The sequence below is a fragment of the Gracilinanus agilis genome, chromosome 4 (genome assembly GCF_016433145.1).
Source record: "Gracilinanus agilis isolate LMUSP501 chromosome 4, AgileGrace, whole genome shotgun sequence".
NCBI classification, from domain to species: domain Eukaryota; kingdom Metazoa; phylum Chordata; class Mammalia; order Didelphimorphia; family Didelphidae; genus Gracilinanus; species Gracilinanus agilis.
The window spans coordinates 418,339,443-418,357,123 of NC_058133.1; the positions used below are offsets into that span (position 1 = coordinate 418,339,443).

Here is a 17,681-nt window from a genome sequence, read left to right on the forward strand (position 1 = left end):
ATATATATATATAGTCTGATACATAGTGAAGTAAACAAAACCAGGAAAACAAAATATATGATGATTTCAGTAATGTAAGTAGAAAGAACAACAAAACCAGACTTCTGGAGGCTATATATTTGGGGGGGGGTTAGTTTTGCTAAACTTTCCACCTATCCCTTTAAAAAACAATAACATCAAAAACCCAACAGCTTTATTACAAGAAATAGTTTTGAGAAGCAAAGGGAAGAGAAAAGGTTAAATTAGGAATTACAACAGGCATAAAAACAAAATGTCATTAATAATATATTTTTAAAAATTAATTGCAAGTATTATTATATTCAGAGGCTCCTCCCCTTCTTTCCCTTGGGACCAAACTCATTGCCTTTATAATCTGCTTGGAGAATGAGCTATTGGGTACATCTAATTTTGTTCTGCCATCTGTCGTTCTTCTAGACAGCTCTTTCCTTTCACTTTGTTGTTTTAGGCAGAGAGGTAAGTCCAGAATCACAGCCTGCATTTTTAACTTTGAAAGAGAAGTTCATGTCCATCTCAGGCATCCCTGATGAAGAATTTCATGTTTATAGTCCTCTTAATTCTCTAGTTTTCTTATTGGAAAGAAATCTGAAACAGCATGAACAGTCAATATACATGAATAAGTTTATAGTCTGCTATTTAGCAAATTCTCTACTATCAGAATTCATTCTTCTGTAATTTTCCATATATCAGAAATTATTGTTTGCCTATAAGTTACAATGACTATAACTTAATTCAAATTAAAACAATTCAACAAGCATTTTTAAGGGATTGTGCAAGGTGCTGTGTTTACAAAGACAAAAACAAAGCAGGAATTTACATTCTTTTTAAAATTAAATTTTATTGCTCTTTTGTTTTTATGTCACCTACAGTTCCCATTATATTCTTTTCTCCAATTCCCCCCACCCTGAAAACCATCTCTTATATAAATAAGAATAAAAGGGGAAAAATGGTTTAGCAAAACTAACCAACAGAAGAAAAAATCTGACATATATAGTATTCCATGTGTAGTATAGTACAGTCTCTGCAAATGGCAGTTGGGGCAGAGGGGTGGGAGAGATCTTATATATCTTTTGGAGAGGAATTCCATCTTGGTCATTATAATTTTATAGTATTTTGTTATTCTTTCTATTTTCTATGACTGTAGTCATATATAGGAGCTTATATTTTACATGTATACATATAAATTAAAAATATATAAATTTAAACAGATCACCTTGGCTCCTACCACCTAAAGGACACATATATTCAATTTTACTCCTCCTCCAGGATTCTCTGGATTTGGGGAATTTAGGATATCTAGACTCTTTGCTAATGGCTCTAATCCCATTCTGATGCTATTCTCCAATTGTTAGGGGATTGTTTCTTGCACCCTAGTTCCATCAGATGTTAACACATAGATTAGCTTTTATATAGAAATATTTACCTTGGAAAGTATAATCACAAATATGGGAATTTACACTCTTACTACATGGAAGCCATAATCCCTTTTCCTCCTTTGCACTACTTATCTTTGGGAGAAGAGATTAAGTTCATAGCTTAGCTCCCTTACTATAGAGGACAGTTCCAGTTCCAAGTCCAAAAACACTCCTCATGTTCAAATTCCGGGCACCCTGGCTTCTTGGTGTTTCTCTGCCAGGCAGTCTGCCTGTACCATCGTGCCTATAGTATGGGCTCCAAGGTCTCCATGCTTCCACTTCCTGTTCTTCCAGCATTTGAAACAGGACAAACACAGAACAGGAACAGACATCTTCAGGCTCATTTCGTGGACGGTTTGGGGTTGGAGCAAACAGAAGAAATGGGGGAAAAGAGTCTTTCCCTCTTCACAAATCAGTTCATGGCATCTTTGCTATGAATGAACTATGATCTTCACCTTTTGGACACAGTAAAACGAGTGGCAGAAAAAAAAATCAAATGAATATGGATAGTTAGCTCAGTCCCTGTTCTAAAGACACAGCCAGCCAGTAAAAAGAAGGTACCCCCCACTCAAAATGTCAGAGGACTCAGATCTCTATGTTACTCAAATTGAGCGTGCCAAGCCCAGTCCAGGTTATTCCCACAAGTCATTTCAAGAGATAAAGAGAATTAAGAATGAACAGGTGAGAGTGCTGAGGATAGATAATTAAGCTTCATGTTGTAGATGAATCATGAGTTGAACCATGAAGGATTGTGAGATATATAGAGATTCCAGACATGGGCAACTACTAAGATATATGAAAGGGGAGATACAGTGTCATGTGTAAGGAATGGTTATTACTATTGATTAAAATTGAGAGTCTGTGAACTTCTGATTTATGTAACCATAGACATTTTCTGTAATCCTTGGGACCTCTAAAATCTCCCTACAACAAAATTGTGTGCTGCTAAGATAAAGATATTTTAGATAAAGAAGCATTCGCTTTTTCTGTGGTCTATAACACCAGGAACCTGAAGAAGGTTAAAAAAAAAAAAAAAAAACAATCGTCCATGAACTATGAGCCTGATGAGTTCACAGAGGAGCTCTTCCCCCTACTGCCCACAATGCCACATGCATAAAGCTGCACTAGTCAACTGAACCCTCAGGTTTGCAACAAAATGGCAACTCGATACCCCAGTTCCTTCTCCCTCATTCCAGAACTATAGAGATCCAAATTCCAGTATATCTCTGTAGAAGATTGGAGGTGCAAAACTAAAGAAGCAAGACACATGTTTTGGCTTGAAATGGAACTCAGCCCACGCTTGACCTCCTTCCATCCAAATGACAGAAATCACCCCAAGCTGCAATGGGACCAGCAGAACCGACTCTTTTCCAGGACAGGGAACTGAAAAACACAGAGAACAGTTTAAAACATTGTGTGGAGTGGCATGTGGCATTCCACTAAACCTGAGGAAAAAGCCCAACATCCTGCTAGGGCCAGTCCTTGTCTAGCTGAAAGCACAGGGACACAGACCAAGACTGGTGGAACAATGAATTGTCCAGCATGGGAGGAAGTTGAGATGCTTTGAGATTCTGCCCCCTGGGAAATTATAATTGGAAGGGTAATAGTCAGAAAGTGAGCGATTGGGGAAAACAAGGAAGAAAACACCAAAATTACCAAAGATCAAGAGAAAGAAAACTCAAAGAACCTTGAGCATAAACAGATAAACCAACATTAATAGCAGAAGGAAATATGGCCTCCAGATGTACTAACAAGTTCAGGCATAAAACAAGGGAAATTCATTCAATACAAACCCTGTGTAATGTGGAAGAGTAGTGGTGTCTTTGGACACTGAATAATAGCTTTGGGAGGTAAATGAATTTGGGAGCAACACGAAATTCATATTTTTCTGTTACTCTTGTTGTGGATGAATTTACTTCTCTACCACATAACAGTGATCTATTCAGGTCGTTGCCTTTGATTTTCTTCTCATGTGGATAATGACATTTTAAGGTCATATAAATCTGGATATATGTTAGTGGTTATCAATCAGTAGAGCACCAGAACTGGCAATTTATCTGTTTACCTGTTGCATGATTGGTTCCTCTCATTTTCTAGTCACATATAGCCTTGATTTTGGAGCTGCTTCTGATAACACAAATCAGCATTTTTTAATAGGCTACAGAGAGTTTGTTAGCTTTGCCTTGTTCTGAAACATCAAAATGTTGATTTTGTTCCTACTAGTAAAGATGTAATTATTGTCATTAATATCTTTGCTGTTAAAAGATCATTGCTGAGAGGCAGCTAGGTGGCTCATTGGATGGACAACCAGGCCTGGAGACAGGAGGTCCTGGTTCAAGCTCAGACACTTCCTAGCTGTGTAACATTAGGTATGTCACTTAACCCCAGTTGCTGAGCCCTTACCCCTCTTCTGCCCTGGAGCCAATAGTAAGTATCAATTCTATGGCAGAAGATAAGAGTTTAAGAAAAAAAATATATGCCGTGTACATTATGATGAACTATAATTTTGGAGAATTAACTGGTAATGTGCGTTAAACAAGGAATTTAGAATTGCAATGAAAAACTTAAATGGGAGCAGCTAGGTGGCTCAGTGGGTAGAGCACCAAGCCTGAAAATGAGAAATTTTAGGTTCAAATCTGGCCTTAGTCACTTTCTGACTGTGTGGCCCTGGGCAAGTCACTCAACTCAGGTTGTCCAGCCCTTACCATTCTTTTGCCTTAGAACCAACATTTAGTATTTTTATTCTAAGATGGAAAGTAAGGGTTTAATTTTTTTTAAGAGAGTTCTGATCTAGAATCTCATATGCTTAAATGTTCAAATATTATGTATTAGGAAACTATATTACATTTATGTCCTTTGCCTTTAAAGATAATTATAGGAAAGGAATAAATACAAAGTTTTCACTTATGAGATTGTTACCGATTCTTCAATTGTAGTGTTGGACTTTGATTTAGGAAGACCTGAGTTCAAATTCTGCCCCAAAAGTTTATTACTTCTGTGATTCTGAGCAAATCACTTAACTTTTCTCAGCTTTAGTTTCCTTATCTATAAAAATAAGATATTTTCACAGGGTTGTTAAGAGAATCAAATGCAATAATATATGTAAAATATTTTGAAAACTTTCAAGGGCTATATAAACACAAAATATTTTTATTACTTTAACACACAGGTTTGATGGTACACTTAACAATTATTTGATGCCAGAGATTCCCAAATTTTTTTTAAACCCTTACCTTTTATCTTGGAGTCAATACTGTGCATTGGCTCCAAGGCAGAAGGGTGGTAAGGGCTAGGCAATGGGGGTTAAGTGACTTGCCCAGTGTCACACAGCTGGGAAGTGTCTGAGGCCAGATTTGAACCTAGGACCTCCCATCTCTAGGTCTGGCTCTCAGTCTACTGAGCTACCCAGCTGCCCCCAGAGATCCCCAATTTTAATGCCATAATGAATTATGCTTTTGCAAACATAATTAAATCATTTATTATTCACATAACTTCTTTGATTGCTATTTTAAAAATTCAGACATTTTATTGATTATCTCATTATACTTATGACCTGTGGTAGTAGAAGGGATGGAATAGTGATTTAATGGTAAAAAGTTTTTGATCCTATGATAATTCTTAGTCCAAATGCTTTATTTTTCAAGTATCCATAGTTACAGTTTCTAATTGTTCTCTTAATGTAATAATTTACAGTTAAGTTCAATTACCTATTTACTCTTTAGATTTGAAAAATATCTATTAACAGATGACAACAATTCTCTTTTCTTCATCCCTTCCCAAATAAAACTTCATACAACCATAAAAAACTCTAAAAGATGTCTTTTTTATCAAATTATGAATACTATAGTAAAATGAATTGATTTGTATTAGAAATTGTGAATGTATCTCATCTGAAGCCTTTATAGTCAAAATGCCAATAAATTGGATGAATAATCTTCTTGAGTTTTTTGTGACTTTCCATATTGCATTTTGTGCATTTCAATTCTTGTAACTCCTGTATATTCAGGTGATGTCTCTCAGAAATATTTCTTTGGTTTTTATTCTTGGGACCTTCCTTGTTTTATAAATAATATAAATTTCACCCTATGCCAGTCTGATGCCTCGTTAGAGTTGCATGTTTCTCTCCCTCCCGTAAGCCCCACAGTATGATTTCATAGTTTCATAGTTTTAGACCTTGAAAGGATGTCACATGCCATAAATGTTACCTAGTGTGACTAGAATCCTTTCTCAGCCATCTGGGCAAGGGTCCAGGGGAATGATCATGAAAATAATATTAATAGCTTATATTTATATGGTGCTTGATATATACAAAGTACTTTATATTTTGGATTTAATCATCACAACAACCCCCAGTGATCAGTTAGGGACTGAATGAACAAATGATGAGAACAATTAGACTCAAAGATGTCAAATGACCTGCCTTAAGAGCTCAGTTTCATACTCGGGGTGATTTGATTCGAAATTTTCAACTAAGGCATCTCTAGCTATTTTCCTCCTCTTTTTCTTTCTCATCTGAGTCCCCAGGGAGGAGACAGTTAAGGAGGATTGGGGTTATAGAGTGTCCAGGAATAGATTAAGTATCCACAGCAACTGTATCACATTCCCAGTCCTTTTAGCTGCATGCTTAAAGGAGGCTGGCTGCCAAGGGAATGATGGCAAATGAGGGCAGAAAAGAGGGACCAGAGATGCAGATGGTGAGTAACTGACAGGAGATGCAGGCTTAGGCTCTAGTCCGCCTGTCACCTGGATGCTTGCTTCTCCTGCTCTCTACTTGCGAAGCACACTCCTAAGCAAGTCAGAGCTACACACCTCGGGGTGGCAAAGGTTTTTTTTTTCCATCCTTGGATGAGAAAGCTACACCCTCTTTTTGATACTCACTATGTAAGATTTAATTTGGCAATGATGTAACTGTATGCTTTGAATTCAGATTATGCATAGTGTGGGAGAGGCACTTCTGCATTTCCTGATGTTTCTATTTTTAAGTTTGTATCCTTGGTGTAACTTGAACACGGATTTTCACCCTTTAATTGTAATGGATTCGAGGTTGCCAGCTACTTGCTGACAGTGATGCATTGATGCGGTAAGCGCTGACATGCTGACTTTCAGAGAAGGAGCAGAATTACTACGTTTCCTCTACATTTCTTCCACCTAAAGGTTGTTAGTCTCAGCCCCCTTTTTCCCCAAGTTGTCAGCCAAAATGCTTGTTCCCTGAAAGTGAATGTTAAGGACAATTGCATAAGCTCCAAGTGGGAGATTACTGCCTTCGCCTGGGTAGTTCTGGGTGAGGAGGAAGATCCCTGGGGAATGTGATGGGCTGTACTGGGGCTGGTGGTATTGCTTCCGCTGATCTGCTAAAATGGCTATGGGTAGGATTGCATCTTCTATGTTTCCTCTGCCAGGTCTCCTCTACAGGATTTACTTTCATCTTGATTAAATGGGAAAAAAAGGTGTGTGTCTGCTGGGAAGCTCTGCCCACTGGATATAAGTAGATTAGTCACCTTGCCCTGAATTCTTAATTTTGTTAAGTAGATTTGTGCAGATATATAAAATTCTAATCTATCACACACACACAAAAAAAGAAAGAAGGACAGGGACAGTATCCTCATACCACTGTGTTCTGCCCTGTGGAAGAAAGGAATATAAAATATTTAATGATTTGGCAGATTCATAGTAAATGGTTCATGTCGCATGACAAAATAGAGATACAGGAAACTAGTTAAATAACAATGTAGCAACAAGTTAAGTTCTGTAATTGGTGATGAAGAAAATAAAGGAAGTAAAAACTTGGAGAAAAGTGAGTTTCTATAGGCTGAAGTATTCAGAGAAGGCTTGGCGGAAGAAGTAGGCCTTCAGAATAAAATCTCTTCCTAATTATTTAGGCAAGAGATAGGGACTGGATTTGTGATTTCACTGATATTGTGAATTCTGAGGTGAAAAAAACTCCTGGATCAATGCTAGCACCTTAGCTACAGCTTATAGTCTTAGAGTTACCTAGAGCACACTTGTCCAAGGTCACTTAGTCTGGTTGTGTCAGGGCGGGAATACATGAGTCCAGGTTATTTGGTCTGTGAGACTAACTCCTGTCTTCCATCCTACATTTGTCTCTCCATTCATTTAACCAGAATTCTTTTCTATATGTGTAAATATATAAAATATATGTAAATGCCTTCACCATTCCAAACCGTGTGTCTGTTATAAAGATCAGCCTTGCTAAGTTTAGAGAAATTCCTCATTATTTTGGCTCCAGAATGGTGGTGATCATGGTGGCGGTAATGATGATGATGATGATGGTAGTGATGACTTTGACTACAGAAACTATGAAAGACCATCTATTAAATTAAAAGGATTCCATTTGCATTAGTGGTGGCATGACCCACACCAACAAAGTATTCGAAGTGTTCACTGAAGGTGAAGGAATAACTTTTCCTGAACCTTAATTTCCTCATTTATAAAATGAGTATGCTAGACTAGATGACTTAAAAAAGATCCTTCCAGTTTTCAATCTATGATGATATATGAAACATTTACTTAATATATTTATTGCTAATAGGAATCACAAAACAGATGTAAAAAGCATATGGAAACCTTGGTGGAATTAGCATCTGAACATTTCTACCAAGCACATTGCTAGAATGAAGTAAATGCTTGTTGTTATTGATAACAAAGTTATTTCCTAATAAATTTTGTAGCATTTACACCTAAGAAAATAGGTTCATAAGATCTGAAACTAGTTTCCTGGATGGGAAGTTGGGGAACATTGACTCATTTGAGCCAGCTGCTGCTTATGACGTGGGCAGAATGTAAAAGTGGAGCTATACATAGGCTTGGTGGCACCCAGGACAGGATATCAATTTGGTGCTCATTTAAAACAGCTTTGTAAATAAGTATTACAATTTTACCAGCCTCCGCATTTTTTTTTTTTACCAGCCTGCCCTCATTCCAGAAAAAGTATGTGTAAAACAATGAAACCTGTATTTTAGAAGGTTAGTTAGTGTCCCAGAACCTACCAGACTGTCAGACTCCTTTGGTCCTCTTAATACCCAACTAGTTCAAGGTGGCTGTAGTATTTCTGGGAACATTAGCTTTGTCTGTAGGATTACTCAAAACATAGTAATTCCTAAGGTTTTAGCCAAGAGTTTGCTTAGCAGTTCCCTTGAGGGTCTTACGTCACTGGCTACTGGGTAAGGAGTTTTGCTTTTGTCTAGATAGATGCCCTCTTACTTCCATGCCTCCCTTTTTACCCTAGAAATTTCATGATATTTTCTCAGAACAAGGAGAAGGTTCATCTCCTTCAGAAAAAAAATTAGATGCATTATGTCCATCCAGACCTAATCCATGCTCCTAGTTCTGGAAAGGTTATTTATTTATTTTTTTGCATTCATTTTATGGAAGTGCTGGGTACTAGGTAGTGATTTCCTTAATGTGAAGAGAGCTCCTGCTACAGACATTCCTCCACCAAGGCAAATCTAAACCTTCTCTGCCATTTGTAGTTTTAGAATGTTGCTTGGAGCAACTTCACTGAGAAATGAAATGAATTGCCCACAGTCATGCAGCCAGAAAGTTCATGGAGAGGGATTTGAAGCCAGATCTTCCTGACTCTGAAGCCACTTCTCTATCCACTACTTTGTGCTGCCTTTCTGAATGTTGAAAGGTGGGGAATGAGGAGTGAAGAGAACAGGAGCAGAGATACCGATAGTACTTGACTGCTTTGCTAGGTTGATGTAATATTAGCATGTCATGTGTCTGTCTTCCTGTTCTTGAGCTCCATAGACCTCATAGGGCTTTTCTCGTTAGCTCTGACTCTTGTCCCCATACCTCCATGGTACTTGACTGGTCTTATGCCAGTTCCCACAGCGAGGACACTTGGATCTCACCCAGCTGCTCAGCCACATAGGTACATGATTTGTGATCTCTGGTTTCAGAAGAAATATTTTGTAACTTTTCATATGAAGAGCCAGGTTGTTGTGGGTGTGGAAAAAGTCAGGAAGAAAAACCCTTCTATTTTCTTCTGAGAGAATTTTACTTCCAGCTGTTTAGGGGGTTGCAAAACTGAAAGATAATGTAAGGAGGTGGTAAGAATGGGGTGATATGCATTGTTGTAGGCTGGAAACAGTTCTACTTAAACTAAAGCTTGTGTTAATTTCCATATTGGAAGTTAGAGAGGGATGTTAATGCATTTTTTCACTTTTAATTCAAAGTCAAATTGACTTTAGCCTCTGTTAATTTTGGAAAATTAAAATTCCACCTGCGAATGGGCAAAGTCTGTTTTCTTGGGAGAAATTGCCATATGGTACCAGGTTGGCATCCAGCTTTTTGGACATTTGTCTTCAGGCAGTGAAATGAGGTAAGGAGAGTGTATTATAACACTATAACTTTTAATTTAAAACTTAGGGTATCTAGAATTATATCATAAACACCAAAGGAAAGAATAAGGAAGCATGTTAAACATCATTTTGATTGGTGTTTTTAATTGGTAACACAAATGATGCTAGATAGAAAGGCATAAGGTGATAGAAAGACGATAGTAGATACTGTGTTAGCAAAAGCTGAGAAGTGGTTTGAGGAACAGGTTCCTTCATTCTTCTACTTTATTGCTATTAATAACTCGAGTCTCCATGTTATTCTTTTGGCCTTCTTCCTCCTTTTTCCTTATGTTGTCCTTTAAATTTGCCATGGACTTTTATCTGAAAATGGCTACACTAAATATTTCTTTTTGTTTTTGTTTTTGTTTTTTAATCCAGATTTCAGCAATGTTCCTGATGTTACAGCTGGTTTGAAAAGAAGCCAAACTGATGGTACCTTGGACCAAGTTCCCCACAGGGAGAAAACTGAACATACATTCCGGGTAAGAGATCAAAACATTTTTTTAAGAACCCTTACCTTCCATCTTTGAATCAATACTGTGTCTTGGTTCCAAGGCAGAAGCACAGTAAGGGCTAGGCAATGGGGGTTAAGTGACTTGCCCAGGGTCACACAGCTGGGAAGTGTCTGAGATCAGATTTCAACCTAGAACCTCCCATCTCTAGGCCTGGCTCTAAATCCACTGAGCCACCCAGCTGCCCCCTCAAAACAGTTTTTGATAGGAAAGCAAATACTAAATCTGGACTAAGTGGAACTTTTAGCTTTATAAGAATAAGGACGAAAATGAGAGCCTTCTGTATGTTGACTTTTCTGTATGCTGATGTATGCTTTCTTGATTTTGCCTAATGAATGCAATGGCATTTTTATAGTTCAGGAGCAACTAAGGTGCCTCACTAACCTCATCTATTTATGCTCCTTCACCTCTCCTCCTTCCTTTCTAGCATATATAAACTGGCCTGTGCTAAGATTAGCATTAATGTAGAATGCTATCTAGAAAGGTGCGATTGTTGAGAGATGTTTACAAAAAACCTGATATATAACTAAATTTTATTCCTTCCGTAGAGAAATGAAAAGGCATACTTCTCTGCTTAGGAACAAATTCCCATGATTCCACACTGTTGTGAGAAGTTTAAAGATATATGTCTGTCTTGGTTGGTGTCATCCAACATAACATAACATAAGGGAAAAAGCTAACTTTCCCCTTACCATTGCCCTTCTTTTGCCTCTTCCCTCTCCTTCCCTGAACTCCTGCTAACTGCAGGTCAACCTATAACACCAAAAGATGAATATCCCAATGCCCTGATGTTCTGCCGTTGATCTCAGTACTAATCACCTTTCATAGGAATCCAATTCTTTCTCTAACAGTATCCTATTATTATTTTCAGGTGCTACTACAATGTTCTTAATCTTATAAATATCTTTATGTAGATTAGACTCACTATGGAAACTGATTTTTTACCATTTTCAAATGTAAAGTTCCTCAGACCTTATAACCCAGTATCCTAGGCTTAAAAAAAAAAAACTAAAATGATTGGGGTTTTGTGGATTAATTTTAAAAATAGATAATTAAAACTACGAATTTGAGTTAAATATTGAAAGTAAGTGGTGTGTGTTTGTGAATGTGTATGTTAGTGACTTCTTTCATTTTTTAACCTATTTGAGTTGGACTTAACAGTTTGTACAAAGGCAATCTTATTCTTTTCCTTTAATCTTTTTATTTTATTTTAGGAATCAGTATAATAAATATGTAAAAGTTTAAGATTTTAAAGTAATTTTGAAATGGGCTATTTAATAGTACCATGCCAATCAAAATATTTTAGGAAAGGGTTGTTAGGCCATAGGTAGCTAGAATAAAAATGATTCTTTTTAACTCTGGGCCTAACTGAGCTTTTCATTTGCAAAAATGCTCAAAAGTAGTAATTTCATGTTAAGAATGTACTAGTACATTATTTTTAATCCAGATGACCTTTTCTACATATTCAGCACTTAAGTCTTGAAGGAACCATTTGCTGATTGATACTTCCTGAGATTTTCTTTGAAAAATGCTTCCATTTTCACTGTTAGGGAAATTATGAAATTGGTTCACAGAAATTGTATTAAAGATCCTGGGGAAAGTGAGTTTGGAGTTTGGTAGGTAAAGGGAGAAGTGTTGAACCCTGTAAGTTTTTTGTTTTTTTTTTAAACCCTTGTACTTCGGTGTATTGTCTCATAGGTGGAAGGATTGGTAAGGGTGGGCAATTCGGGTCAAGTGACTTGCCCAGGGTCACACAGCTGGGAAGTGGCTGAGGCCGGATTTGAACCTAGGACCTCCTTTCTCTAGGCCTGACTCTCACTCCACTGCTACCCAGCTGCCCCCGAACCCTGTAAGTTTTGATAGTGATCAGGATTTATATTGATGAGCTCCCAGGGAGAAAGGTCTATGGTTTTCTATTCTTTTTGAATTTTTAAAAAAAGCAACACTAAGGTAATCACTCTTTTTATGTTTTTGACTATTTTAAAAATGTTAATTTGGAAATTTTCAGCTTACATACCCAAATGTCTCCCTAAATCTGAGGCAAATAGGGTTAAGTGACTTGCCCAGGGACACCTAGTTAGGAAGTGTCTGAGGCTAGATTTGAACCTAGGTCCTCTAAATCTCAGGCCTGGTGCTCTACCCTTCTTCCCCTTCTGCCCTCCTCACCCTACCCCCAAATACACCCCTAAAGAAAATAATTCTAGAAATCATATGTTGAAGATTCAGTTCTTGGACTAGGTGTGTAGTTTCCTTATCTATAAAATGGAAATAAAGATAGTTACTGTACCATCTACCTCACTAGTGATTATTGCTTTTAGGAAGGCTCTCTGTAAAGTGTAAAGTACTATATAGATGTGGGTAGGTAGTCTTAGTTCATTGATTGGGTGAGGTGTAAATCAGAGCCCGGAGCTTTCAACACAGAAGGAAAAGACACATTTATTTCCAAGATTTTCCTTCATGCTCCCATTTTTCTTTTCTAGTGTGAATAATTTCTTATCTGATTAGAGTCTAGTTAAATGTGGCCTATTTTGTAGATTTCCCAAACAAATACCCTAGACATCAGAAATAGGAATAATTTCACTTGGAAATTAAATGCAGTTTGATTTGATGAAGCACAGCTGTAACTGGGGCTTTTGACAACCCCACAATTTCTGCCAATGGTTCATAATTGATTGCTTCTTTCTCCTCAAGGGTACCTATTAATGTCACTGCTTTTTGTATGACCCCGTCAGCATCTCTAGAATGTGTGGGATTAAAAAAAATGTTAACAATTTACATATAATATTGTAATAGTTTAGAGTTTGAAAAAGAATAAGTAATCACTTTTTTTGTGGGGCAGAGGGGAAGAAGTGGAAGACTTTCTTCACTTATTCTGGGAATATAATGTGTTAAACAGTTCAGAGATGTATATGTAGGTACCAAAATAGTTCTTGTGTTTAGCTTTCAACTAATTTTTTTCAAGCAACTGTGAAGATACAGCATTCCGTGTCTCCTGCATGTACTTATATTCTGTAAGTTGTTATGTTTATGTGGATGGGTATCAGAGCCCAAGTTGCAAATTCAGAAGGATGGGGGTGAAACTATTCCGGAATCACTGTTTCTGCTTTGTGAAAATGAGATTGGTGGCGCTAGGAGGTCCTTGTGATTGTAACTTGGGAGAACAGACAGTTTGGGATTATTTCATTGCACAGGGATGAAAGCAAGAGAGAAAGTGTGTGTTACTCATTTCCCAACAGACGCTGGTAGATGTAATCACTTTGTTCTTTGGGAGCAGATTTCTTTGAACTTTTCCATTGTATACAGCATGTAAGTAAACAAAAGCTTTGATTCTAATGAATAAAGAATGGTTATAGAAAATGTGGACATGTTTGCATGATTTAACTTCATTTTCTTTTAAAATTTGATTTTGTTCTTAAAACTTTGTAGGATTTTCATTCAAATGAAAAGATGTACTTTCTTTGTGGGGAGAAAGGGAATTTGGGGGAGGAAAGAAACTCCTAATCCTTAAGTATTTCTCACGGATATACTTTAATTTGTAAATAAGGAAACTCAGGGTTTTATAGTACAACTAGTACCCTAACCATCAACTTTTCTTTCTGGGGAGTGGGGTTTTGTTGAAGGTGGCACTGATTTAAAATAACTTTGGAGCCTATTTGGTAATTTTGTATCTTGAAAACAACAGAAGCATTCACATCTATTAAATTTTAGAAAAAGGAGACTATTTATACCCAGTAATACATAAGAGGATATAAAAAATAATTTAAATAAAATGTAATCTTGGGCTTTGTTAAATTTCTACAGAGTTTAGCATACACTTTGTAACATGCTTACCATTGCAAAACAAAATCCACACAAATGAAACCTCCCTTTTTCTTGGGGGGTAAGCAGGTTTTATACTTTGATAATTTCCAATTCAATAATTCTTCAGCATTTTATGTAATTGCCTCGTGTAGCCTTGGCAGTGGTTATTTTTGCAGTTGGTAGGCGTTCTGTTGATGGAACAGAAAGCATTGAAAAATCTGGTAATGCAGTGTGACAACTGTTTGTTGTGCTCCTCACAATTTAATCATGTTTGAGATATAGATTGTCCTGTTTGTTAAAGGCAGAAAAATTGACATGTACTCAGGCTTAGGCTTTTGTTTGGTATACCGCACAAATATAACCTATACCTGAAATCTAATTATTGCTATTTACTTAGCTACCGTTTGGGTTTTCCACATGAATTGCTATTAAACTATATTTTAAGTAAAATAATAAATCAAAGAAAATAGAATGAAAAGGCAAAAAAAAAAAAAAAAAAGAATAAAGAATATCACCCTCTCTAGCCTTCAAACACATTGAAGTCCTGGTTTTGTTGTTTTTGATATGTACGATTGTGTCAAGGATATTGTTTATGAAGTATTTTTCTTAAGATTTAAAACTCACACAAAATTTAACCATAGACAGGACTTTTTGAACATGGCTGCTTTCCTACAAGCTAATGCAGTCTCTATTCTTTTTTAGTTTTGTTCCTTGGTTTCTCTGCCAACCCCTCCTCCCCATACTCATTTCTGAATCCCCTTTTCCTGTTGCATATCCAAGGTTTCTAAATGAATAGATTGTCAGCAAGCCTGGGGCACAGCCGACACCCACTGAAACACCCCATTCTAGTATGACTTCATCCAATAAATGAGACCTTTTCAGTGACTACCTTTCATATTAATTTAGACTTCATTATGGATTGCCTTTTGTTATCCTGAGAGATAGCCCAGTTCTACTTAGGCACTGAAGGACAAAGGAGTTTATTTTTCTTGATGGGTAAGATGTAGTTCCTTTCTCTACCCTCAGCTGCCTAATGCCCCCTGGAGCTAATTGTTTGCAAAGCCAGGTGCAGAAAATAGCGAATAGGAAAAATGAGAAAAGCTTAATGTGTAATGTCTCAAGGGGTTAAAGTGAATTCTTTATATTTCAGCTGCATGGCAGTGTTGACATTAATTTTTATAGACTGCTCCATTAGCTTAGAAGCATAGAGTATTTTGAAGTAGGGCGCCTTAAGAACTGGGTCTTTGTGTCTTTTGCCACCAAAGTCAGCTGATCACTTTCTGGTAATGCTCATGCTGTGAGTTTATATGATTTTGTAAAGAGCAATTTAAGATGCCAGATTAAAAATAGTGTGGCATTGCTGTTCTCTGTATCTTTCATAGGGAGTAGAGTGTGGATATTGGAATGCTGAAAACAAAATTCTCTGTAGCTTTGACTGTCCTAAAGACTACCACTTATTCTTAAATTTTTAGGAAGAGACACTTCAGGCCTTACATAAGCAATAGACTGATGTAGGAAGCAGTGGATCCAATATGGTCAGGATTTGGTTGAATTTTCACACCTAACTCTCAAATGCATCACACTCTTTAGCAGCCCGTTTTATTCAACACTGTACTCGTGTGTGCATGTCTGTGTGAGTTTCATGTGTATGGAAAGGAGAGACAAGAGAAAAGAAAGACAGAGACAGAGAGAGAGAGAGAGAGAGAGAGAGAGAGAGAGAGAGAGAGAGAGATNAGAGAGAGAGAGAGAGAGAGAGAGAGAGAGAGAGAGAGAGAGAGAGAGAGAGAGATATGGAGAGAGAGATGGAGACTTCAGGCTTGTGAAAGTTTCAGAGTAGGAATGTGTAGTTTGAAATGACCATGTTTCATTTTCTTTGTATTTTTAAAAACGTTTTTATCTTAATGATAAATTTTTAATTGTATTTCCCACTCTTGTGGTACTAGTACCCCATACTCCTTGTTTTGTACTTGATTATTTAGGGGAATGTGACAATAACTTCTGTTCTTCTTGCTCAGTCCAAGATGTTGCACTACCCCTCATTTTCCTTGACTGGTGATCATCTGCATTTTTTTAAATGGAAAGGGATAGGTTAGCATTAGAAGAATATAATTGTGAAGTAAAAAACAAAAAAAATTACAATTTGCTTATGTTAAAAGTGGCACTAGAGGGTCTGTACAATAATAAGAAAACATTTTTTGGGAAATGAACTTATCCTATGAGAAAGAAGTTAGTGGGTTTGAATAAGAATGCAGGTAGTTGCTTGGATTTGATAATAACCATAAGTTTGTTAGCTGAGATCTGCTTTTCCTATTCCTTGTCCCATCTAGTATTGATGTTTCTGCCTCCCCACCCAACTTAAATCTGGTGCCTTTGTGACCAGGGGGCAGGATTCAAAGAATATTCTTATTCAGTTATGTGCAAGGGACTCCACAGAGCTGCAGTGAGAGAAAGCAGTGGACAGCTGCCACCTGGCATGTTCTGGCTATCTTGATGCCCTATGAAGTACAATTTACTAATAGCAGAATCTCAACTTCTGAATAATTAAGGGGAGTAAGGGGGCTCAGAGTACTTCCCCTTCTGTACCTTTGCCACTTTCTATCACAGTCTGTAAACATTGCCAGTAAAGCTTTCAGAAGGGAAAAAAAAACAAAACCCCCCCAAACAAAACTGAAAAGGAGTGTTCACTGGGGGCAGAACAAGACTTATATTTTCTGTCTCATTTACCCTTGGACGTTATTTTTTCTCTGTTCATTTTCTTTCTCCCCCTTCTTATCCCACACATCACCTTTTACTTTCCTCCCTTCTACTGTCAGTTCTTGTTTTTCCTCCCTTGCTTCCTACCCTGCTGCTTTTCATCCTCCTTTTTTCATTTCCAAGTTGAAACAATCAATGATTGTTGTTCTCAGGCATCAACAGAAGAACAAAAGAGGCTGATAAAACTAGGAAGGTATATAATCAACAAAAGAATGTTAGCTGTGGAAGGGCTGTAAAAGTAGCACTGCTTCTGAGACAAGGTATGAGTCATAAGACTATGGGGAAGGCAGGATGGAAGCAGCCCTTGTCAGGTTGAACCCTATCTCCTAAACTAGGTGGGACTAGGGCTATTAAATGCATTTATCTTTCAAATCAGTTTCTTTAGAATATCAAAATGATGACTAATTAACGAGGTGCCTAAAAGACTTTGCAAATACAAAGTGTTAACACAGAGACTTATTTCTGATAGATGAGAATATTTTTAAAATGAACATTTCTATTCCCAAGAGAAATTTATTTGCCACATGTACTCCATCTCTCCTGTTCCCTGCCCCATGCAATGACTAGTGTGCATCAGAAGAAACTTTGTTTTTGCTAAGACATATAGAGGTTTATGTTTAGGACTTTGGTAAGTTCCTTGCCACTGATTGTGGCACAGGAAAGGAGAACTGATTAACATTCCTCTATTCCATTCCCTGCGTCATTCGTTTCAGCTCTTTATTTCTTTATACATTTCTGACTTGGGCTGGAGTGTAGGGAATTTAAGGCAAAGATTCTCCCCCTATTTAAGCCCTAAATTTGAAAGTGCTAAATGAAAA

At 37.2% G+C, this 17,681-nt stretch overlaps 1 protein-coding gene across 1 annotated transcript in view; it reads left to right on the plus strand.

Annotated features, from left to right (window-relative positions):
• TIAM2 (TIAM Rac1 associated GEF 2) overlaps positions 1–17,681 on the plus strand; it is a 153,816-nt gene that overhangs the window by 83,123 nt on the left and 53,012 nt on the right. Inside the window, exon 12 of the mRNA XM_044675470.1 lies at positions 10,175–10,278. Within this exon, the coding sequence (XP_044531405.1) occupies positions 10,175–10,278 (104 nt within the window). The remainder of the gene's footprint in view (positions 1–10,174; positions 10,279–17,681) is intronic.